The sequence below is a fragment of the Macrobrachium rosenbergii genome, chromosome 53 (genome assembly GCF_040412425.1).
Source record: "Macrobrachium rosenbergii isolate ZJJX-2024 chromosome 53, ASM4041242v1, whole genome shotgun sequence".
Taxonomy (NCBI): Eukaryota; Metazoa; Arthropoda; class Malacostraca; order Decapoda; family Palaemonidae; genus Macrobrachium; species Macrobrachium rosenbergii.
In genome coordinates, this window is record NC_089793.1 from 34,775,818 (window position 1) to 34,801,701 (window position 25,884).

The 25,884-nt window shown below is 37.3% G+C and overlaps 1 protein-coding gene across 2 annotated transcripts; it reads left to right on the plus strand.

Annotated features, from left to right (window-relative positions):
• The first annotated feature begins 3,551 nt into the window (after positions 1-3,551).
• LOC136834178 (uncharacterized) lies at positions 3,552-18,420 on the plus strand. 2 transcript variants are annotated; one of them, XM_067096445.1, is made up of 7 exons: positions 3,552-3,895; positions 13,824-14,104; positions 14,322-14,372; positions 14,546-14,689; positions 15,914-16,128; positions 16,496-16,609; positions 18,232-18,420. In XM_067096445.1, exons 1-7 carry the CDS (start codon positions 3,799-3,801, stop codon positions 18,341-18,343), a joined length of 1,014 nt encoding a protein of 337 aa, XP_066952546.1. In that variant the 5' UTR covers positions 3,552-3,798; the 3' UTR covers positions 18,344-18,420. The 2 variants fall into 2 exon arrangements, with proteins under 2 accessions (XP_066952546.1, XP_066952547.1); XM_067096446.1 differs by lacking the exon at positions 14,546-14,689.
• The last annotated feature ends 7,464 nt before the right edge of the window (positions 18,421-25,884 follow it).

Below are 25,884 nucleotides of genomic sequence, written 5' to 3' on the forward strand. Positions count from 1 at the left end.
AAATAGCGAAAGGAAGCGTGAGAAAGATAAAGGCAGGGGTTAATGGACATGTACTGTAGGGGTAAATTTTATCAAGTATATGGGGCAACAAGATATTTACTAGGTGGCAGTATGTGCTCAGATGTAGGCTTTGCAGTAAAGAGATATGAATAACAACAGGAAACGGGGAAAGTTTTTACGAACAGAATGTAATCTGGAGTAATGAATTTTGTAGAATTATTAAATGTAGAATATAGAAGAGAGGCCCAACTGAATAATTATAGAAGTGAAAGTTATAGATTTAAGGAGGGAAGTTAAAATGTTGAAGACTAGACAAAGTTAGATGCTCGGGTATGGTGATGATGTTGTAGCTAAGTAGCTGAGTGTGGTGTGCAAGGTATTTCTGGATGAGGGAAAGCGAATGGACGAAGGCAATTATTGTTCCTGTGTATGGGGAGGAACATGGCAGAGATGAATATAATTCGTACATTCATGGAATTGCTTTACATACTTTTGGAAGGCGAAGGGTAGACTTTTGATGGAGAAAGTGAGACACACGACAGGATTGCCAGAGAAGAGTTCTCAGGTATATGTAGCAGGCATTTGCTATAAAAGTTTTTTGAAAAGTTTGAGAGTAAAGGAAAAATTGATACAGATATGAGGCGGAGAGTGTAGTAGATGCGGATGTTGAAGATTTTATGAAGACAGCAAAGCCTGTGTTAGATTATATTATCTTAGCTGGTTTCCCGTCAAAGTGATCAATAGACAATTTTTCTCATTTTTGTGCATGCAGTGATAACAGAAGTCTGGGAAGTGGAACGTGTTTTTCAATTACTTTGTAGTATAAGGTGATAGACGAAACTACAAGAGGCCTGTGAAAGAGTTTGAAAGTTTTTTGTGACAAGGGAATTGAGAGTCAATATTACCAAGAGTATTTTTATGGTAGTAAATGGAAGCTACGAAAATAAGGCAGTGAGTGATAGTGTGAATGTCAGGAAGCTGAAAGTGGTTGATTTGCATGGAAATTGATTGTTGATGTAATGAATATGGTAAAATGAGAAATAAGAAGAAAAACGAAATGAATGTAGCAAAGAACTTATGGGGTCCGTTAAAGGTTACGAAGTGGAGAGAGATGACAATAAAAGCAAATGTTTAGATATGCGGAAGTATTTGTGGAATTGAAGCGCAAGCGTTACATGCAAATAAAAGAAAAGGAATAGAAACCGCTGAGACTCATTGTTTGAATGGTATAGATAAAAATACAACAAAAATGTGGCGTGTGGAGAAATATGACAAAGATGTTGTAAAAATTACACCATAGGCGAAGAGATGAATTAAAGTATTTTGATGTGGAATGGTCCAGAGGAGAGAATGGAGAGCGATAGGTAGTTGAAAACGTTGCATAGTTCGAAGAGTATCTTTATTAATATCCAGAAAGCCTGGACGTGCACACATGCAGGGTAGAAGCGAGGTGCTTAGTGTATAATGAGGTCGGTACCCTGATGATGGGCCTTCTGTGTCGATATGAGAAGCAATTATATTGGAATTGTTCAGCATAGCTGATTCATCCCCAATTCAGCAGACACTGGAAGAACAGGTGTGTGTGCGCGCGTGTGTGTGTGTGTGTGCATGTACAGTATATGTGTATTTGTGTGTAGTGATAGAGAAGTGTGTATAATTCGTTATTTTTCTGCTAAAGAAAGAGTAACTTCGAGAAAGTTATGGATAGACTGTATACAAGGGGTGTTCGTACACAAAGAGCGAGAGTGAGTGCCCGATAGAGAATGATGTGATTCACTCGCAGGTCATCAGCAGGGTGGGAATCTGCACTGGTCTGTGAAGTGGGCGATGCACATGAAGTTCATTCCTTATAAATATGCTCCGAGTCTCTCTGGATCAGCTCACTGTTGCAGCTGAACTTGCTTCACTTCTGATCACGGATAGTGTCGGTCGACATATATGGTTTCTGTCTTAATTTTGCGTTGCGTTAATAGGCCATAAAAACACACATACATATTTATGTTTGTGTGTATGTATGGATGTATGTATATATATACTGTATATACATATTTCTTTGTATCTTTCTTTCCAGTCATCTGTTTCCTCTAGCGGTAAGTGTATCCACAGAAAGTTAATACAGCAAGGATGAACTCCATTTTCATAAAACTTTGACAGTACCAGCCATTTCTTAATGCCAGGACAGAAGACTCGTCAGCAGTGTATGAATCATCACTACACTACATATTAGTATCAAGAGTTATTGTCATGGAATTTTTTTCAAAGTATATAGATATAAACCGAATGGTCTGGTGAGAAGGTATGGAAGTGAAATTAGAACTTTGTAAGGAAGAAACGGCAATGCTAAGGTATACATGAACGAGTGCATTTGTAAGGAGAGGAGGAAACATTTCAGTTCGTCGTATTTAGAAATTAAAGATGAGACGGACGGAAACCGAAAAAAATGGAATTTTAAGACCCGTGGGATTCATGTTTAAAGAGACTTAATTGTGTTAAATCCTAATGAGGGCAAAGGTGACTGGTGGATGAATCTGTGGGAATCTGGGGAATGTTATATTAGATTAGAAGAAAAATAGGTTGCCAGCAGTGAATAGTGCCAAGAATGAGTGACATAACGAGTCTTGTGCAGAAATAATGATTGCATTTAGAGTGTTGTACAGTTTGAAATGAAAGAGTATAAGCCAACCATGCATGTAATTACATAGTGAATGAACCATATTTGGTAATCTGAAATAGATTTCCGTTGGATGAGAAAAAAATAAGTAAAGAAACTTGGTACACTACAGAATTAAATTTATCAGAGAAATGTAATTGAGGTCACCTATTATAGGAAATTATCTTATCCATTTGTCATTAAACTTACTCGGAAGGGTCGATATCTAAAAGTATAAGTACGGCATAAAACTATAGGCCTCAGCACTTCGCAATTCAAAAAAAAAAAAAAAACACTGAGAAACGATAAGATTGTCGTTTATAAAGTTTGCTTGTTGCCGGATTTAAGTGGCTTTCATAGAAAAGTCTGTTATATATAGACACACATATATATGTATATGTATATATATATATATATATATATATATATATATATATATATATAGATATATATATATATATATATATATATATATATATATATATATAGATATATATAGATATATATATATATATATATATATATATATATATATATATATATATATATATATATGTTGTTAATATGTCATAATTATGATTCTCTACATAAACACGTTGCTGTCTACACACACACACACACACACACACCTAATTATAGATTTTAATTATGATGCTAGTAAACTTGGGTCAATTATCGGATTAAACTTTCTTAATAATTATATCATTTTTAAGGTAAAACTGGGATGGGAGAGTCTCAAAGTAGGTGATTTCTTTGAAAATAGATGATTAATAGATCGCATGAGAAAGGAAGAGTGACATTCACTGTCTTTCTGATTTGCTACCTTCTTACATATCATATCTCCCCTCTCACTCGGAAATCTCTTATCTGATAAAAGTCGTTTTGTCAGTAAGCCTTTGCATGACTCGCTTACCAGTAATGGACGACTTTAAAAAGAAGCAGTCCCTTTGAAGCTTTGATTCCGTTTTATGTCGGTCGTGTGGTAACTTTTAAGTGGTTTCTGAGGGTCGAAGACGGATTAAGCACAGGGGATAGGCTGATATATACCCTCACATGTCCCTGGGAATGATTTGGTCGGAGGAACTGGCGAGGGAAATAAGAAGCTACTCGTTGCAACTGATCAGATCGACGTCTTCTGTGACGGAGTCATGGTATCGTCCAATTCGTGCTGGTTGAGATGTGTCGTTTATGCGTTTATTGCTTCTTCCGTTTCACTTGGTGAAAGCGTCCAGGTGTCTAGAGCAAGTAAGTTGCGGATTATCTGTGTTGGTGATGTGTCACTTCTAAGGTGATTACGTATTTCTACGCTGATCAAGGACGAAGGGGACATATTTTGTCTGGGCTTATATGTGAAGATAAGAAGTGTGATTAATGTATTAGATTAATTACCTTGAATGGAAGACCTTTTATTTTTCTACGGAATGAACTGAAGAAGTCTTGAATTGCGGTTAGCTCTGTGAGCTTTTATAAATGTAAGAGTTGACGTTTACGTCTTAACCTCGCAATAAATACTTCAAGCAAGGCTTAGAATTATTGCGTAGCAAACAGATATATTTTATGATTGATACACACATTAAAAACACCTTATCTAGAAATTGCCTACTAATGAAGTATAGCAGTATTCGTGGTAAGCTTCATTTCAATTAACCATGAACGCTTGAAACATTTCGCAAAACCAGGTGTGCTTTTTTTTTTCTGCGAACTGCGATTATTGGAAACCAACACACATTTCCTCGCGCAATAGAAATGGATTTCTACCTCACATCGGCATCGAGCCCAGGGCTAAAATTAAAGACAAAGTTGCTTCCAAATTAACCTTTCTAGTCACTAAAATTTATGATTTTTCTGGCTCAATTGCGATCTTACCTATCACTCGAATCGTATGTTCGATCCCGATGTGTGGTAAAAATTAATCAAGATTAGCACGATTACTGAAGCTCAAAAGTGTAACTATGAATTATAATGTACGGGTGCGGAAGAATATTCAGCGCGCGCGCGCGCGCGCGTGTGTGTATGAGAGAGAGAGAGAGAGTGAGTGAGTTATTCAATCAGCTGAAACTGACCGCTAACCGTTGTGATAGTACACAGCGCTAGCTGGTTACTGTTTGCCTAAGAAAGTACCAACTGCTTGGGATTCTAATGGACTGTCTCAAGGCAGAGCCGTTCTTATTTGGGCGTTGTGAACCGCTTGGGTACGGGGAAATACCCGTAAATTGCGGGTGAACACGTCTCTTGAATTTGCCAGATGGAAATTAATCGTCGGTAATCTGTATTTGTAATTGTTATCAATTTTAATAATTTTTTCTATTATTCCCCATATAATTACTGTCATTACCGTTATTATGAATTCTATTTTTTCTACCTCTTCAGCAACTGTGTGGATACTGCCCATAATAATTTTTGTCATGTTACCTTATATATCTAGATTGTGTATATTGTATTTGTATCTTCCATGTATATAGCCCTGAGCCGCAATAAAGATTTATTATTATTATTATTATTATTATTATTATTATTATTATTATTATTATTATTATTATTATTACCACTCATCGAGATAGACCATTGACTGAGGAATACCACCACGGTACAGCCCGATTATTGCCGCCCAAGGGGTGACAGTAGTTAATGGTAACAGATATGATATACCACAAGGGAGAAACACCTAGTAAAAGGCATGGACCCTCTGATCGAAGGATAAGCACCCTATAAAGCAGACGACCCTCTTCTCCTAAGAATAACAATAATCGTGCATTTCCCTCTAGTAGGATGCCAAGAGAAGGTGAGAGAGTGGCTGGTTCAGAGTGGGGCTGAGACAAGGATATGTTATGTCGCCAAAACTCCCAAATATCTTTCTGGGTGCAGTGAAATTAGAGGTCAGGGAAAGGACAATACTGGAAATGGCGAAGTTTTGGAGTAAGAGGAAGGAATGGCTAATGTTTGGAGATGAGACAGTTACTGATTGGGTAGTTGAAGAGATGCTACAAAAACTATTGAAAGAGTATGTAAGGATTTGCAGGAGAATAAAACCAGTGGGAATCAGAATAAGGGTATGAGAGCAAGTGAAAGAGGGAGTAAAGAACAATTTGGATGGTGGCAGAATGGAAGCAGTTAGAGAAGTGTAGCAAGAAAGACAGTGTATGCAAAAGGTTTGAAAAAGACTGATAGCGCCTGTGGAAATCAAGGCTGTAATGTACTAAAGTCTTTAAAGCCAATTTTACTCAGTGAAAGTGAAGTGTGGTTGTTGAATTGAAAATGAATGAAAGTCTGGAGTTGTTGAGATGAAATTTGCATAGTGTATGGGAGGTAAGAGAATTGGTGAGGTGAGAAATATAGGATATACAGAAATGGTAAAAACATCAGTATAGTTAAAAAAAAGAAAAAGAAATAGAACACAGTCTTCTCCTGTGTGATTCAGTCCTGTGGAAAGAATGTGCGAGTATTCATTGATGAAAGTAGTGTATAAATGGAAATGTTAAGAGGAAGGAGAACAAGAAGCCCTAGAAAGTGCTTGACAGGAAGCACAAGACTGCTTACAAGACAATCGTAAGTTGGGCAGTGTGATCCATGTTGTGGAAATTTTTTGCTCAGGGAATTTAGCCACGATCAAATAGTTAGTGTGAAAATGGATGCAACAGTGATCCGATCTCATTTTTAGTTTTCTGTAAAAGAAAACTGTTGCCCCGGCTTTGTCTATCCGTCCGCACTTTTTCTGTCTGCCCTCAGATGTTAAAAACTACTGAGGCTAGAGGGCTGCAAATTGGTATGTTGAACGTCCACCCTCCAGTCATCAAACATACCAAATTGCACCCCTCTATCCTCAGTAGTTTTTATCTTATTTAAGGTTAAAATTAGCCATAAAAGTGCGTCTGGGAACGCTATAGGATAGGTAACCACCGGGCAGTGGTTAAAGTTTCTTGGGCCGCGGCTCATACAGCGTTATACCGAGACCATCGAAAGATAGATCTATTTTCGGTGGCCTTGATTATACGCTGTACAGAAAACTCGATTGCGCCGAAGAAACTTCGGGGCATTTTTCACTTGTTGATTCTACCGGCACCCCGTTGTTGTGGAAATGGAATGTTGATATTTCTGTTTTCTCACTCAGTGTGATTATATTATTGATTTCAGTTTTCTCTGTGTCTCCTCCTGTTAATAAGAAAACAAATGAGTGGATGTTTAATGAAATTTTTATAATATATCGTTCATGTTCCAGGAAAATTGAAACTTGCCTGTGAATACTTCAGGCTCTAGTTCAGGAAACTTATATTGGGGGAGGGGCGGTAATGTGTTTACTCTTTACTATTTAGATATTTAGATATAATATTGGCTTTTTGCCAATGATCCAAATTGCGTGCGAATCCAGATTTTTTCATGTCCTTTTTTGTTATCAGTCATAACACCATTATACGTCAACAGTTTCTTCTTACTACAAATTTATGTTGCACGGGAAGGGTTTCATTCTTTTGCAGTTTAAATGGATCTCTTTTTAGAGATGATGAACCTGATACGAAGTGATGTGGTTTTAATCAATCATTCTTTGAACTTTCATCATTGTGTTATCACGGTGGTAGGCAAAGTGCATGCGTCAGTTGCGACATAACTATTTAACGCCGTGGATGAACAAATACAAATTATTTAAATCAGTTTTGAATTTTAATAGTAACTGCAGAGTTGTAACATCATCATTTAAGAAAAGATTGTTGTGGAAGTTTCCGCAGTCGTCGTTTTTTCATCTATCAGTACTTACACCACTGATGACCTCATTTGAAGGTGAATAAGTATTAATCTCACCTCAGAAGAGGCACAGCTGAAGAAGACTTGCTTAGAACCTTAGAAGGACAAGGGAAGTTTACACATTTGACTTCGCTTACTCTTCAGTAAATGGAAAGATACTTCAAGATAAATCCTAATTATTTGTGGTATAGCATTATCATCTCAACCCTAGGAAGATGACGACTAGGCTGGCATAGTGTGGGTTGTATTACAGAGTTGCTATAGTGGGATATAACTTCATAAACTGATCTCTAAAGTAACTGACATCGGGAGCATCACTGACAACTGAATTTTTCCTGACCTTCACTCTGAGGTCTTGACCTGTCTGGACTTGTTAGATGTAACTTTATACATCCACAGTTATATATGGTCTGCAGTCTTCAATGGAGTTGTTTGCTTGAGAAACTGGAGATGAATTTTATATTCTGAAAAAATAAAATGATGAAATAACTTGAATTTTTTTTCACATTTATCTTTTGCTATAAATAAAGAATTATGTATTGTCTTCACGTGCGCTTATTACTTCAGGTTATTATACTTCTCTGGTTGTTACCATTAAATTGTTGATAACGGATATATATATATATATATATATATATATATATATATATATATATATATATATATATATATATATATATATATATATATAATAAAATCCATGTCAGAAGGTGAGGAAAACTGGATTTTGAACAAGCTTTTTGAAGTTTATTCTAATTCACACTGAATACAAAAAGAAGCTGACAGAGCCTTATATAAAAAAAACAGAATGGGAGGCAGGGTTACATTTTGTTAATCTGGGCAACATGCTCTTTAAACAAATAAGACAATGACAAAGGATAAGGGATAATCCAGGGTGGAGATTAACATTCCTGGTGGACATAGCTTCAATAAACACAGTTTCTAGCAGATTCCTTTTCCCATAGTCATTGAACTTGTAGATTATCGTTGACTTATCCCAGTTCATCGCATGGCCTGTCTTAAGCCAAAGATCCGCAATGCCGTTATTTGATATGCCTCTTGAAATGGGATATTTGTGTTGGGAGCTTCTTACTTTTAGTCCTTTCGATGTTTGACCAATATGTCTTATTACTTTCTTAGTAAGGAATACTGTATACAATATTTTTTGAATTGGGCAGGCTAGTCTTAATTAGTTTATTTTAAAAATATTATTATATTTAAATACTAAGTTAATACCAATACTTTTTAAAATGGGCACTGCAAGAATGAAATGAGGATGAAATGGTAAACAGAGAATATTCTTCTTCAGTTCTTTGTTAACACTGGTTGGATTGTAATGTGTAATTTTTGCTTTATTTTTACAAAGTTCTAAAAAATATGAACGGTAACATAATGAATCTCCTATTTTATCAATAATTTTAAACTCCTCTTCCAAAAATTCAGGCCTACAAATTCTAAGAGCTCTAAGATACGTACTGGAAAATGTTGACACCCTAATTTGTTTAGCATGGTTAGAGTAAAAATGAATATATGACAAATTACCCGTGGATTTCCTATATACTTTACAAAAAAACTGGTGTTATTTCTAACAACTAAGACATCCAAAAATGGTATACAATTATTTTCTTCATATTCTATTGTGAAATTTATGGATGGTACAAGATTATTAATTGTTTGTGAGAAACCAGGAATATTTACATTTTATTTTACTATACAAAAACAATCATCTTCATATCTAACCCAAAACACCTTAGGGAACAGATTTCTTGGAATAAGTCTAGACTCAAAGAATTCCATGTAAATATTAGACAAAAGTGGCGAAACAGGGTTCCCCATAGCCATACCAAATATTTATTCATAACAATTACCATTGGAAGTGAAATTATATTTTTTTATACAAAGGGATATAAAATTAATAATAAAATTGGTAGGTAATTCTAGACTGTACAGATCCAAAGGTTGTGATCAATATTGAAGTACTGTACAGTACAGTAAGTCATCAATAGGAACTTTAGTAAATAAAGAGGTCACATCAAAACTGGTTAATTTGTCAGTACTGGATAATTCAATATGGAAAAGTCTAGCACAGAAAGCACCAGAGTTTTGTAAATGGCAATTTGAAATAGTATCCAGAATAGGTGATAGTAATTTAACTACATTTTTTGAAAGTTTATAACTAATAAAACCGGTTGAACTGATAATGGGCCGAATAGGAAAATCTCTTTTATGGGTTTTGATTAATCCGTACATGTAAGGTAAGGACGGGCCAGTCGTTGACACTCTCTTTTATTGAACCGAATTCTTTCAGTATACTTTTTATTTTTGAATTTAAACCTTTTATGACAACAGTTAATGTGTCTTTCCGTAGTATTTTGTAAGTACTAGAGTCAGATAATAAGCTTTCCATTTTTTCAGCATTGCTAATTTTATCCATTATTACAAAACAATTGGATTTATCGGCTTTAGTAATGTGCAAACTTTTATCTTTCTTCGTTTCGTGAATTGCATCAATTAACATTTTTGGGAATTTCACTATATTGTTATCTGAAGTAAGCCGAAGAAAAGACCTGTAACTAAATTCATTGAAGGTGATACAATTGTGTTTTTCTGTTCCAGTTTGGATATCTCTGAGATAATGTTTTTGCACAAAATGTCATCACTAATAGAATATAATAAACCAAGATTCTGGTCCAGTTCTTTGTTCGAGAGGTTTATTACACAATCGTCTATACGTTTATTATTCCAATCACTTATCTGAATAAGATTTTTGAATTTATGATCCAGGTGGTGAACTAGTTTGTTTAGCTTGAATCTAAGTCTAATATAAATTCTGTTTAGTAGCACTGTTATCCAATCGGGGGAGTCCTATTCACGAAATGAAATCTATCCTTTCTCAGTTTCTTAAAAATATTGAATTCGAACCTTCTTGTCTTTTCTGTATGTTTATTGAGGGAGATTACAAACAATTTATTGAAAGGAGATTCACTGTCCACTCGGAATCGTCTAGGTAATAATGACTTTGGGATCACTCGTTCTTGTAAACATTTTTGATGGAATTTCCGTCGAAGCCGAATACTGTGTGCTTTCGCCAATGTCCGTTGGGAGTTGAAAAGAACATCTGCCAGAAAAGGGAGCAGGAGTAGAAAGTTTATATTGGCATCCATATCCAATGCAGCACGAAAGGACGCGTGCTTGAGTAGTTTATGTTACATTTTCAAGTTCACACTGAATACAGATGTTGTTTAAGATAAAGCCAGCCTTGTGCTGGCAGGGGCTCTTGCTCCTGGAGCAGCCCGTAACTGGATTTATCTGTCAAAATACAAGTAACAGTGCTTTTGGCTGTTAGTTGGTGAAAAAGAAAGGGTGACAGGCAGGATTGCAACCCCTTTGAACCTTACGGTACCCATCAGTAGGAGAGAAAGTTTTATAGCAGTGAGTCCCAGCCTAGTGGGAGAGGGCTCGGAAGGAAAAGGAAGAGAGCTTGTGTCTGAGGGAAAGTTAATACAGAAGAGGTTGACAGAGCCTTATATATAAAAACAGAAGGGGGCGGGGTTACAGTATGTTAATCTGGGCAGCATGTTCTTTAAATAAAAAAAGACAGGGACAAAGGATCAAGATTATCCAGGGTGGAGATTAACATTCTGGAGGACTAGCTCAACAAACACAGCAGCAGTTTCTAGCAGATTATTTTTCTGATGGTCAAAGGATCTTGTAGACATCGTTGACTTCAGTTCATCGCATGGCTACGTTTCAGCTTAAGTCATCGACTTAATGCCATTATTTGATTAAGCCTCTGAAATGATATTTGTGTTGGGAGCCACCCTTTAGTGGTTTTGATGTTTGACCAACATAAATCTTATATTACATTCTTTCCAAGGAATACTGTATACAGTGTTGTTTGAATTGGGCGGACTATTCTTAACTAGTTTACTTCTCGAAATATTATATTTAAATACTAAGTTAAATATCAGTAGTTTTTAAAATGGGCACTGCAGAAATGAAATGAGGATGAAATGGTAAACAGAGTATTCCTTGCAAAGAATGTAATGAGATTTATGTTGGTCAGACATTAAAAGGACTAAAAGTAAGAAGCTTCCAACACAAATATGCCATTTCAAGAGGCTTATCAAATAATGGCATTGCGCATCATTGGCTTAAGACAGGCCATGCGATGAACTGGGATAAGTCAACGATAATCTACAAGATCAACGACCATCGGAAAAGGGATTCTTCTAGAAACTGTTTTTATTGAAGCTACGTCTACCAGGAATGTTAATCTCTACCCTGGATTATTATTGATCCTCTTTTTGTTTAAAGAACATGCTGTAACCCTGCCCCCCCTTCTGTTTTTGTATATAAGGTTCTATGAGCTTGTTCTGCATTCAGTGTGAACTTGAAAATGTAGAATAAACTACGAAAGTACTTGCTCAAAGTCCTGGTTTTCACTCACCTTCTGACGTGGATTTTACAATATTCTGAGGCACGCGTCCCTTCGTGCTGCATTGGATATGGATGCCGGGAGAAACTTTCTACTCCTGTTCCCTTTCCTGGCAGATGTTCTTTTCAACTTCCAACGGACAGTGGTGAAAAGGGACACAGTACTCGACGGAAATTCCTTCAAAAATGTTTACAAGAACAAGTGAACCCAAAATCATTCAATGAATTGTGTACTCCTCAAGAAACATATAGAAAAGACAAGAAGGCTCGAATTCAATAACATTGCTGCTGAATAGAATTTATAATAGACTCAGATTCAAGCTAAACAAACTGGTTCACCAACTGGATCATGTTTGATCTCTTGTAGGCTGGCAAAGAAACACGAGCAAAGATATGTCTCTTTAATAAGAGATTACTGTACAAGCTGACGGCTAAACAGAGACTAACCATATTCGTTACATGTCACACAGATCATAAATTAATGTCCCATTGAGATAAGTGATTGTAATAACAAACGTAAAGGCGATTGTGTAATAAACCTCTCGAACAAAGAACTGGACCAGAATCTTGAATGTGATTTAGGCTATGTCTTATCATATTCTATTAGTGATGACATTTTGTGCAAAAACATCATCTCGGAGATAACCAAACTGGAAAAGAAAAACACAGTTGTATTACCTTCAATGAATTTAGAGTTACAGGTCTATTCTTCGGCTTACTTCAGATAACTATATAGTGAATTTCCCAAAAATTTTAATAGATGCAATTCACGAAACGAAGAGAGATAAAAGTTTGCACATTACTAAAGCCGACAAATCCAATTGTTTTGTAATATTGGATAAAATTAGCAATGTTGAAAAAATGGAAAACTTATTATCTGATTTTATTAATTGCAAAAAACTACGGAAAGACCCTTTAGCTGATGTCATAAAAAGTTTCATTTCCAAAACAAAACTATACTGAAGGAATTCGGGTCAATAAAAGAGAAAGAGTCAACGATTGGCCCATCCTTACCTTACGCGTACGGATTAATCAAAACTCATAAAAAAGATTTTCCTATTCGGCCCATTATCAGTTCAACCGGTTTTATTAGTTATAAACTTTCAAAATATTTAGTTAAATACTATCACCTAGTCTGGGTACAATTTCAATTTTTCATTTACAAAACTCTGGTGCTTTCTGTGCTAGACTTTCCCATGTTAAATTATCCAGTGCTGACAAATTAACCAGTGTTGATGTGACTTCTTTATTTAATAAAGTTCCTGTTGATGACTTACTTCAATATTTATCACACCATTTGGACTTGTATAATCTAGAATTACCTACCTATGTTATTATTAATTTGATATGGATTATCCCTTGATCCTTTGACGCCATCTTTTTTGTTTAAAGAATATGCTGCCCAGATTAACAAACTGTATCCCCGCCCCCCAACCCCTTTTTTTTTGTATACATGGCTCTGTCAACTTCTTTTGTACTCAGTGTGACCTTGAAAATGTAAATAAACTACGAAAGTACTTGTTCAAAGTCCCGGTTATCACTCACCTTCTGACGTGATTTTATAATATTCCTAATCACGCGTCCCTTCGTGCTGCATGGGGATGCATATATATATATATATATATATATATATATATATATATATATATATATATATATATATATATATATATATATATATATATATACATATATATATATATATATATATATATATATATATATATATATATATATATATATATATATATATATGTATATATATATACAATTATATAATTATATATACTTATACATTATATATATATATATATATATATATATATATATATATATATATATATATATATATATATATATATATATATATATATATATAGATTACGCACATATATTTTCTGGTATCCTATGCAACTCTTGAGTTTCAGATTTTATTGCATAATTTGATAGGTTTCTCGTTCGTAACCTTTTCTTACTCAGACACCTTCATTTCCCACAGATGCAGAATGCACGAAACATCTTTCTGCTACGGGAATAGACAGCGGGGATGTCTCCTTCGATGGAGAAAACGTCACCTTCAAGTATTATGTGAAGAAAGATGACCTGCTCAATCCAGAAGACGACCTGTACACACTTCATTGGGACGAGGGTATCGTGCCTGTCTATAAGTCTCAAGACTTGAGGTTCTCCAAATTCTTCGATGTCGATGAGAGAAACCAGTCCTTGAAAATTATACTCAAGAAAGCTTCTTTGGCGAAGCGAACCTTTTCTAGAAAGTTGGTGAGATTTTGTCTTCTGTATATTGTTATGATTGTAGTTCTAAACGTAAGAAGCACTAGATGTTATTTGGCGGTATGGTGCACCAGTTCCATTCATTATCTGTGTGTGTACGTAAACTGAATATGCAAATGATTGTTCCAGTTATAGTACTGCCTCTGCTACCACTAGTGTCACATGCTACGATAACCACCTAATTCATTCTGACATTTTCTTCCAGAGGGCAGTTGAATCCAGGCGTACCTTTGGCCTGTCTTTGGACTCTGCAAATGTAAGTCATCTATCATTAAGAATTTTCATATTAGGGCGTTAATGGTCGAAAGATATTAATAACATACCGTTCAGAAAAATCATTGTTCCTTTCAAAGAGTCAACTTTTGGATAATGATTTTGTCTTGAAATTTTACCTCCAAGAATTTATTCAAGTTATGTCTCCCCTTTCAGTGCACGGTCGTCTTAAGACATTATTTCGTCTGTCTGTCCGAGAAATCAAAGCCAGCTAATTTCCAAAGAAATTTTGTTGTGAAAGGCAACGCCACAGAAGCTTGTAATACCACAGCGTGGACTCGCCCTGCAATTAACATGAGAGTAATTATTTATCTTCCATTTTTATGTCATACTACATAACTAGAAATAGTTTTTGCTGTAAGACTACAGGGATTCTCTTTTTACATGTTTTACTTCTCCGACGGTCTTTAGATTGTAAAATCTAAATTTTTGTGTATATGAACCTTAATCGAATTTTTGGACGTATTGTAGCACTACCTTATTTTCTATACAAAGACAACGACAAATCCGAAACAATTTTCTAAGTTGCCAATGGAAAGATACAACCGTTCTAATGATCGATATTCCACATCTTACTATCCAAAACGAGATTATATTTCTGTAAGTTTGATAATTACGTTATTCTGCTTAACAGTAAACTTGTTAAGTTTACTGTTCTTATTCGTATTTGAGAGTTTTTATTTTCCATTGCTTTGATAGCTATAGATATGCTGTACTTTGCTATATGTTTGTATTTTCAACAGTTCCTTTTAGCTGAGTTTGTATTATGTTTTTAACCATAGTGTTTACTTATAAACTGTATGTTGCTTTGTTATTAAAGCACGATGATATATTTCTGGACAAAAATTAGACTAACTCAGTGATTAAAAATTTTCTTTCATCAACATCGCTGAGGATGGACAATGTACTTTATCTGACCTTATATTTGTCGAAATTCCTAAAACATACAATCTTCCAACGCTGTAATGACCCTTCTTATAGGGTCGGCTTGGATAAAATCCTCTGTGCTCAAGACCTTTATTCGTGCTGCTAGTCTTTGTTCGTACCACCTCAGAAATTGGTCTTTCTAGTTTTGCTCTCACTTTGCCAGAAGCAGTGTTGAAGACATCTTGAAAAGATGTCTGGAATGTGTGCAGATATCTCCAACAATTTTAACAGTCACAACGAGCCTTGATACTCTTCTGGTACCGTGTTTTGGGGGCGCAGGAAGCTAACGAGTTGTTTTTTTACTTTTAAAGGCGTGGCCTATAAGGAAGAGCTCATGCTGGCTCAAAGCCAGCTGAAATAAGGGAGGGAGGGGGGGTTGCTTGGGAGGGAGCCGTTGACCGCGAGAGTCATTTAATGTGATCAGTTATTCGCTGAAGAGCTCTTTGTCTTTTCAAACTATCACAGTTAAGGTGATTTCCATGAATCGTTTTGTAATGGAATCCTATATTTGAGGAAGAGTTCTTTTTTCTTTTTTATATATTTATACGAAAATCAAACCGAACCCACGGATATTACTGAACATATTCTCCCGTACAGGCGGCTGATGGGCGACCAGGATCGTCGGGCCAGCCCATCCATGAAGTGTCGCTAAATTTTAGCGAATCCACGGACGAATTGACTACGTCGACATCTGTTATTACAACTGAGGGTGGCGGCGATGTAGATGGTAACCTTCAACTCACAGTTGGTATTGTGGGGGGCGTTCTTGCTCTCCTGTTCTTCGTAGGCATCGGAATAGGAATATATTACAAGTTAGTAATAATTTATATAGAAAAATGTTCGTGACATGGTTTTATGGTGCGTGTTTTCAGTGTCACATAATTGTTAAGCAATATATATATATATATTATATATATATATATATATATATATATATATATATATATATATATATATAATATATATATATATATATATATATATATATATATATACACGTTGGTATTGTGTGTATGTATATACATAGCCCCAAAAAAATGAGATATAAAGTCCCAGTAAATTACTGGTTTTACAATAGATTCTTCGTTATTTTTCCCCTCTGTATTAATATTTTCTTCAGCCATTTGTTTATTTTGATTAATAATTGATAACTTTTTTTTTCGTTTACTTTTTCCGCAGTTACAAAAGAGGCGTTAGGCTCGGCTTCTTCCAGAAGCGGCCGAAGGAAGTGAAAACGATTAGCATGCTGGGGTCCATTTATCCAAACATCGGCATGAGTGCTTCAGAAATGAGGTGAAGTGTCCTTGCTTGATGTTCTTCTTGGGGTTTTTGTAACCTCTTCTTTGTTTTTGCTTTTGGCTTTGATACTCGTAAACTTTATATACTTTGTTGATTTTATGTCTATCGGACAGAAACTTTTGTTCTCGTTTTTTTGTTGTTGTCCTTGTCTTTGGCAAAAGGAAATTTATAGCAGACTTTGCTCTTTGTTGTTGGTCACGTCTTTGTCAGACATATAATTTATATATTTGGTTTGCTGCTTTACCAAAAAAACTTTATATACGTTTTTGCTGTAATTGCTTTAAGCCGCGTAAGGCAGAATGTTTTTTATACTTAGTTTGTTTCTTATAGCTCTTGTAGCGCTTAAAATTCACAGAAACTTTTTAAACTTTGGATATCAGTGCATATAGAAACAAAACAAGAACACAATGGGATTCATAGATTTCCTACCTCTAGACATATGTAAATAAAGGTCACTTGTTTTAGTTATTCCTTCATGTCACCCATTTCCAGAGTTGGGATTCTCTGTCTTCTGATTTCTAGAACAGTAATCACTTAATCACTTTATATATATATATATATATATATATATATATATATATATATATATATATATATTTATATATATATATATATATATATATATATATATATATATATATGTATAATAACATGTAATGTATTTATATATATACACACATATATTTTATATATTACTTTATATATGTGTGTATGTATGTATGTGCATATATTGCATGAGTTATACTATATACATAAAGCGCAGTTCTTTCTGGTCACCTTATAAATTCTCTAATACCATAGCGCCCCTTATTGTAGTTGGCAGTTTTGTCTCATATTGTGTTGAGAAAAAATGTTATTATAAAATTTAACTGAAGTGTTGCAAGTTGAATTTTAAATCGAATATAGTCGCAATCAGTATGATCTTGTCGACTTCAAGAGTGGAAATGACTCCTGGTTTATGATCTTACTGTCCTGTATTTTGCGATTTCGCTGACGATGCCGAAACGTCTGCTCAATTTTTTAAGCGAGAGTTTTCCATTTTCTCTCTCTCTCTCTCTCTCTCTCTCTCTCTCTCTCTCTCTCTCTCTCTCTCTACAGGATAGTTTGTGCAATTTAGGAAGAATACTTCCTTGCTACATAAGTATATTTATCCACTGTAAATATATTCTTATGAATGATTAATTTTTTTTCTTGAAAGGATGTGATTCACTATACCTTCATATGAAAAGGTAGATGGGGGGGTGGGGGGCGAGAAATTGATTTAAAAGTTATCTGTTTTTAGATATTTTGTAACTTGATCTCACCTGAAAAACTTGTCGGAAATTTACAAATCACAAAAGATTTAGATGTTAAAGGAATCATGCTGTGAGTCATCTAATCCATGTTGAGGAAGATTGTAGGATGATATCTGTAAATCACAAATATGGTCTACAATTTCAGTACGCAGGATTTGATTGGCTGTACCTTGAGAAAAGAAGGAAGAGGCAAATAATTTATCAATATTATGGATTATCAAGCTTTTACATACAGTCAGTATTTTTGTAAAATTAGTTGGGTAATTCTGATATAAATCACAAAAGGGATTTAGAACTTACTGTTTTTGTTTCTCCTACTAGGGAAAAGGTACAGGATCCAGAGAACCCAGCCACCATCTCGCCCTATCCGAATTACGCCTATGCAAATCCTGCGGCAACGGAACCAGTTCCTACGAATCACAGACTCATTTAGTTGCAGCATTTGTTTCCGCAGTGTTGTGCGCTGGGTATGAATCACTTCATTTATGTGCATGCTGTGTTCCCTGTACATTATAAGCTTTCATATATATTACATATATATATATATATATATATATATATATATATATATATATATATATATATATATATATATATATATATTTATATATATGTATATATATATTTATATATATGCACATTTTATATGCACATAAAATCTGATTGTATTTGATATTCTCCTTCACTTTTTTTACACTGGTGTTCTGTAGTCGGATATTGCAATAAACATCGACGTCACCATGTTGAAATTTCCGCAGAAGGAAGATTTTGGTGAAGTTCATTGCATGCATAGCACTTTGGTGATATTTTTTACATTGTATCAATTTATGAAAGCATATTTCAGGAGGTTGCTTAATCATTCTTGACGCATCGTTCACGACTTTCACGGCTTCCTTCAGTTGTCTGAAAACGCAGTTTTCTCTGATTCTAAATACGTAGTCACTTTTATGGATATCAGTTGTCAAATCCATTAGTTAATTGAATTAAATATGTTGTACTTGTTATTGTGTATAAATGATGAGTGAAAGAACTGGGTAAGCAATTCACAGATGGTGTCAGCTGTATCTTATGAATTATGCTTATGCATGTTTACAGGTATTGCAGAAGTGCGTCCATGGAGATGATGATATTCATATTTTTTAAGTATGTGGAATAAAGCTTAAGAATATGTAGCAATATTTATTCGATTTAAGATTTCTCTGTGTTATCTTTTCATTTGTGTTTTTTTAATCAACTTAATATACACTTGGTATATTATAATACATTTATATTTTGGGTACATGGCAACTCTAAATGTCCTAGGTAATCACCTAAACATTTTACTGAAAACATGATCATACCAGATTTCCTATATATACTGAATTAATATGTTAAGACATGGCATTCCTTTATCGAGATCAGAAACTGATCACTTGTGAAATGAATTCGAAATGATTTATCATATAAAGCGTTAAATGACATGTCTCTACTGGGTACTATAATAGAAGCCTCGGGAGTTTTATCACTAATTCGTTAATTCATTGTCCGTGTTTTGAGCTTATTCAAAATGGTTAATTATGTCATTCTAAAGTACTTGCGCTATTTGCCAAAAAGGATTCGGATTAGCATTTTAGTAGGTTTTGTGAATAAAGTAGCAGCCTTCACGGAGACAAGCCGTTGTGGGAGCGGTATTTATGACTAGAGGGTGTGTGCTTGCTTCTTATCTTGGAGGTAATTCACACCTGGAAAAAAATATCTTCAGCATTCCCATGATTTATGGGAGGTGTTATGTGAGGTTGGCAGGTTCGAGTGACTTCTAAACCGATTTAGACATTCTGAGAGAGAGAGAGAGAGAGAGAGAGAGAGAGAGAGAGAGAGAGAGAGAGAGAGAGAGGATCAGTAAAAGAAAGTATCATTTATGGTAAGATGGTAAGAATCACTTGCGGGCAGAATGGTTTATATAGCTGAGAACCAATGTTGTGTAATTATATATATAATTATATATATATATATTCTTTTTCTTCTTCTTTTTCTTTTAACGTGCTTTTATTCCCCACATTTTTGTATGGGAGTAAGCACGATGCCTCTTTGAAGGACTTTTGATTTAACTTTGGGGTAGACCTGTAGTCTCGATCGGCTGCCCTGCCTGACATCGCTTAGACCCCGGTACGTATGTTTCATGTATCATACCAGACCCAACGCCCCTTTCTTCCCAGCAGCGAGAATTGTGCGCGGGTATGGCGAAGTTCGAGACGTGTGAGATGTTTGTTATGTTTTAGAAAGTGTTGTAGTGGCTTTGTTTTTGTGTGTATTTAGTCTGCCAACATCCATTTGCTTTTTAAAAACCTATCCGTTGATTACATATATAATCCCGGGATGTCTACACGGATAGCAAAGTGTCTGCCTCTCTGATCAGCCGGCTTGCAGGATTCTCTACGAAGTCCGAAGCTGCTGCATAACCGACTATATATATATATATACATATATATATATATATTTTTTTTTTTTTTCTTTTAACGTGCTTTTATTGAATATTAAGCGATGCCCACAGACCCTACGAAGTCCGAAGCTGCTGCTGTATGTTTCGATGTATATACCAGAACCAACGCCCTTTCTTATATATATATATATATATATGTTTATGTTTTTAGAAGGTGTTGTAGTAGCTTTGTTTTGTATGTTAGTCATAACATCCATTTGCTTTTAAGCAAACCTATCCGTTGATTACATATATAATCCCGGGATGGATAGCAAATACTCTCTGATATATTATATGAGAGTCAGAAGCTGCTGTAACCGACTGAACCATCAGGAGCTCTATATATATATATATGTATATATATATATATATATATATATATATATATATATATATATATATATATATATATATATATATATATATATATATATATATATATATATATATATATATATACTATACATATCATACATACATACACACACACACACATATATATACTCATTATATATATACAAATTTCCCTGGTTTATGGTATTGTCACAGGCCACAACGGAAACTTTATTTAATTGGCCTTGGAGTTCTGACTTGCGTAAAGAAATCGTAAAAAAAGAACAAGGGATGATTTTAGGAGCTGAAGGCTCTACTTCATAAGAAATGTTACGTAAACACTTGGGATAAAATTAGGAATTATATTTACAAAAGAAAACATTAGCGGGAAAAAATGGGTAAGTAAATTATTGAAGGGTTTGCAATGCCTGAAAGATCCTTTCTGGAGTCTTGACTAAGGCAAGGCACAGTCAAAGATGAGTCCACTGCAAATGGGTCCCTCTGCAAGAGAGATTTACACATTACACACCAGTAAAGGAACAATATAACATAGAATATGACTTGAGTCTGCACTGAGGGTGCCAAGGACACGAGGAATGAATGACCACTTTACACTTGAACACAGGACATTGGAAATGGCACTGGATAAACTGGCACAAGGACGGAGGTGAAATACTGGCACTCCAATAACTTTCCAAAGGGCAAACTGTCGTGACTGAAAAGTCTTTACTCGCACCTTACCTTAGAGGAAGCGGGTCTCTAGCGAAGGATGATGAGGGATGATCACACTGGCGATGCACACTGTCCCTCGAGGATGACTGTCGTCTGGAGTCGGACAGGAAGGAAGAATGAAGGCCTCTCAGGAAATGTATCACTTGCCTGCGTGTGTGGCTACCGGCCTTCTACTGCCACGGTACTTCTACTACTGCACGTCTACTGCTCACACAACCAACTGCCTACTCAGATCTCCTGTCTTTCCCTTTTAAGGCTGCGGCCGTGTTGTGGCCACGTGCAAACTTCTGCCGATAATTGGGGCCATGTGCAAACAATGTGTCATTTGCCAGGTGTCCAGCCATCGGGTTGCCTCTTCCCAGGGATCCTGTGGACGGAAAGACAATTCAGCAGCTTAATATGCATTTAGAAAGGTTGTTTTAAGCAGCTTAGTGGGTCTAAGCTGCTTAAGGGAGCGGCATCCAGTCTCATATCTTTGCCCTTTTACCCTGTGTCATCTCAATATCTGTTCCAGGTAAAAGGAAGGACAGATCGAAATGTTGATAACTTTGCTCTGATATCTGGGTCAACTACGACCAGCCATGCGGTGACGACTCTACTCTCAATAAACAAAGGGCAAATTAGGTCGTGGGGGGGGGGAGGCGCGCTGTGCAGCGACTTTTTGTAAATTATAATAGCTCCCCACGGAAGATAACATACGAGCCTTCATTCGGGCTTGTATGTTGATATTCAAGAAGTTGGCACAGCTGCTGTACTTTACTCTTCTCCCAACAAGAAATGGAAAAGCTTTCACTTTACTTTATCCCCACACAAAATGGAAAAAGCTTCCACTTTATATACTTCAACACATTAATATTAAACTACTTTAACACATGGCACATTAATTCCCTTCAAATTTACGATTATCGTTACTTTAAGATTTACGAGGGGACAAGATAATTTTGAGGGCAGGTGACAAAATTAAAATTAATTTACATATAAGTTCCTTAATTCTATATAAATAAACAAGGCATGTGGTTAGTATGCCTTGAAGAGGTGGTGTAAATGATAACACACCGTTTATTTTTGTAAATTACATCCCCTTTACGTGATATTGCAATGATGATACATAATTCGCATTGGTAATTGCTTAGCTAATAGTTCAAAGCATCGCCAACTCGACAGTTGGCGGCTGACAACTAACACTGGGGATTTTGACAGTTGTGGGCGAGCGAGAATATTCACGAGTTTTAATTCGCTAACTTTAAACCACGCTAATTTTATGCGTCCAGTGCCCATAACTCGGGTACAGGCTATAAATAGATACTCGCTCAATGTTATGACTGGATAAGCAGAAAAAAGACGAGGGGTCTGGGACAAAATTGAGTTCTTAGCAGGGAGGAAAAAAAATAACAAAAGGAAAATGAACAGGATGTTACGAATGAAAGCGTGACCACGTACTAAAGGCGGGACACGTCTCTCGGATTTTACAAAGGAGGCATTTAAAATCACAAGGGCAGGAGTTTATGACTCGTGATTCATTAAAACAGAAAAACAAATAAATAAATAAAAGGGTAAATGATGTTGGCAGAAGAGCCAAGGGTAATAGAGTGAGGTATTTATTGTGTTATGCGTGGAATTTATAGTCCTTTGCCTATAAATTATGGGGCAAGGCCTGTACTGTCTCTCTCAGCCCACGGCTGGAAAAAGAACCCCAGGGCGACTCTTCTTCAGGAAGAGCTGACGACATGCCCTGTGCTAAGGTAGGGTGCAAAGGGCATGCCACTTCCCACTCTGTTATTCTCAATGATTTATGCACTTTGAGGAATGGTATCCCGTATTTAATTGCCTCTTGTGGTGATAATTTAAGAAAAGATTAATAGAGAGTGATAAGGGATGGAAGTTCCAGAGGAACGGAAGAAGATAGTGGAGGGCCTTGACATCCTCTTCTGGATAAGAGGTGCCAAGATCTTTGAAAGATGAAATGGTGGCACAGGTGCCAGGAGAGCTCTAGAGCTCTTTGTAGACTACCTGAAAATTCCCACGCCCATGGTAATTCCGCTGCGAACCTCTCCTACTTGGACAGTCATCCTCGGCTGAGGAATTGGGGGGCTTGAGGCCAGAGGGTGGCATGGAGTGCCACTTGGGCCAGCTGCGACAGCTGACACAGGAGTTTTCTTTGCTAGTTCTACCATGATCCGTCGCAGCTCTTGGAGTTCATCGGCCAAGTGAGATATGGCAGAATCCTGACTCGTGAGGGTATCTGTGGCGGGTGGCAAGAGAGCAGTAACGGTCGGCGGGGGCGTGGACGACTCTCATGTATCAATGACCAGCTCAGGCACGGGTTGCGAGGCCGCACCTTTAGGTGAACTTCCGCTGTGGTCGAGAGGAACCGTCTCTCTTACTGACGCTGGTAGCGGTGCCAGGCCGGGAGAAGAGAGGGGGTCCTGAGTTGGATCCCTTGAATGGAGATCGGGGATGTGCTCTGGCATTGGCACTAAGGCAGGGTCAGGTACTATCAGAGGTTTCTTGTGCTCGTCAGTCGGGACGGATGGAGCTTGGCACTGCTTGGTGCATGCAAGTGGCACTGGCAGGGATTTGGCATCTCCGGGAGGGAGATCTGATTGGGGCCCCTGTCACTGGCACTGAGGCAGGGCTGGGCACTGGAATTGGATCGGGAACCGATCGAGGGGGCCACTGTACATCGTACTCAGGTGGCACTGGTAGGGACTGCACGTCCTTATAGTACCCAGGGGGCGCCAGTCTTGACTGGGGAACAGGCGGTGGAGGATTTCTCACGCCTGAAGAATGAGTTGGGGAATGTGGACCCCTGGATTGTCGTGATTTTTGTGGGGGCTGAAAGTCCTGTCCCAGGATGACGTCGTAGCCTCCGGGAAGATGGCTTGCTACTACAAGATTGCAAAATTTTGATTGATGAGGTCTTGTGACTCTCAATTGGACCGTAGGGAGTATCATTTAAATTGATTTACTCCTTGATCGTGACAAGTTTTTGTCGATTGTGATAGCTCCATAGGGAACTCTGTCCCGCCGTATGAGAGAGATTTGCGCTCAGAGTCATCGAATGCCTTGACTTTAGCGGCCAGGGTAGCTGCCTCGGGGAGTGGGCCACATATGAGGGTCTTTGGAGGCCCAGAGACTTGGAATTCGTGACCAAGGCGACGACGGGAGTATTTGATTTATTATTGTTAGGGAATTTTGCCTAAAGGGGGAGTGGCCATAAACCTTGCACTCCGTGCAAAAGGTTTGGCTAAAGTCTTTCCACGCTGCCCCTGTGGAGGGCGCAGGCGAGTTTTTAGGTGGTTTTCCGGGAGAAAGAGGCGCAGTTTGCTTGTTCCGGCACTGATCAGAGGCATGCCCCATCTTTTTGTCTTAATGGCAAGTTAGGGGCTTGCCCAAGTTCCCATTCTTATGGGAATTTGATCCTCCGAGGAGGGGAGGGGGATTTATCTTCCACCCCATGGATCCTTCCTGAGGGTGGTGAGTCGCCCACGTCTGCTATCTGGCAACACTCGGTGAGCATTGCAGGGGGTTTTTCTACTACATGAGTGGCCAGGGCAGGAGGGGCGACACACAGAAATGCTTAGAATTTAAATTTCTCCCGAGTACCCGGCAGTGCTAGTGGCTCCTTAGGACTCGAGCCATTTTGCTAATGCCCGCTCAGAATGGTGCATTCAATCAGACCAAGTCTGGCCTGTATCTTGGCTGCTCTCTCCAACGTCTCCTCCCATCGGGGTAATCTCAATACACCCGAACGGCAGGCGTTGCTTCCCCAGTTTCCCCTATCCTCTGCCGAAGATGCGGTAGGCAACAAGTGCCTTCCCTCCCAGGAATTTAGTGAGAACAAGGGAGAGTTCTGCGGAGGAGAGGGTACAGCACTCCAGGACTCTTTCGGCCCTCTCAAGACATACTTCAGGTTTGGCTTCTGTCCATTTTGGCATGAACGAGTGAGCTTGGCTGAGCCCACTCATTCCCGCCGCAGGAGAGGGGGGGTTGCATTCTGTCGTTCTAACATCTGGAGGTCATGGGTGTGCTGCCACTCTCGCCCCTGCTGTTCTTTCTCCCTCTCTTCCCTTCTTTCTCCTCTCTTTTCTCTTGGGCAATTCTTTCTTTCTCCCTCTCTTCCCGTTCTTTATCCTCTCTTCTCTCTTGGGCAATTCTTTCTTTCTCTCTCTCTTCCCATTCTTTCTCCTCTCTTCTCTCTTGGGCAATTCTTTCCTTCTCCTGGGCGATTCTTTCTCTCGCTCTTGCCATTCCAGCTCTCTTTCCGCCTTGGCATCGTCCACTCTCTCTTGAACCCAGTCTCTCAGAGCTTACCCTGATAGTCCTTATTTTGTTGGGCTCTGGCAGTAGCCATCTTGAAATAATAGTTATATGGACTGGAACCTCTAGCGAATCAAATGTGTCTGAGAAGACTCAGGTTGTCTGAAAAGACTCAATTGCAGGAATCTGAA

What these genes read in the sequence shown, in the direction of transcription:
- LOC136834178 (XM_067096445.1), top strand. Translation starts at nt 3,799, where the DNA reads ATGGTATCGTCCAATTCGTGCTGGTTGAGATGTGTCGTTTATGCGTTT. An exon ending in CGTCCAGGTGTCTAGAGCAA is followed by an intron (nt 3,896 to 13,823) that starts GTAAGTTGCGGA and finishes CATTTCCCACAG; the next exon opens with ATGCAGAATGCACGAAACAT. An exon ending in TGTCTTTGGACTCTGCAAAT is followed by an intron (nt 14,373 to 14,545) that starts GTAAGTCATCTA and finishes CTCCCCTTTCAG; the next exon opens with TGCACGGTCGTCTTAAGACA.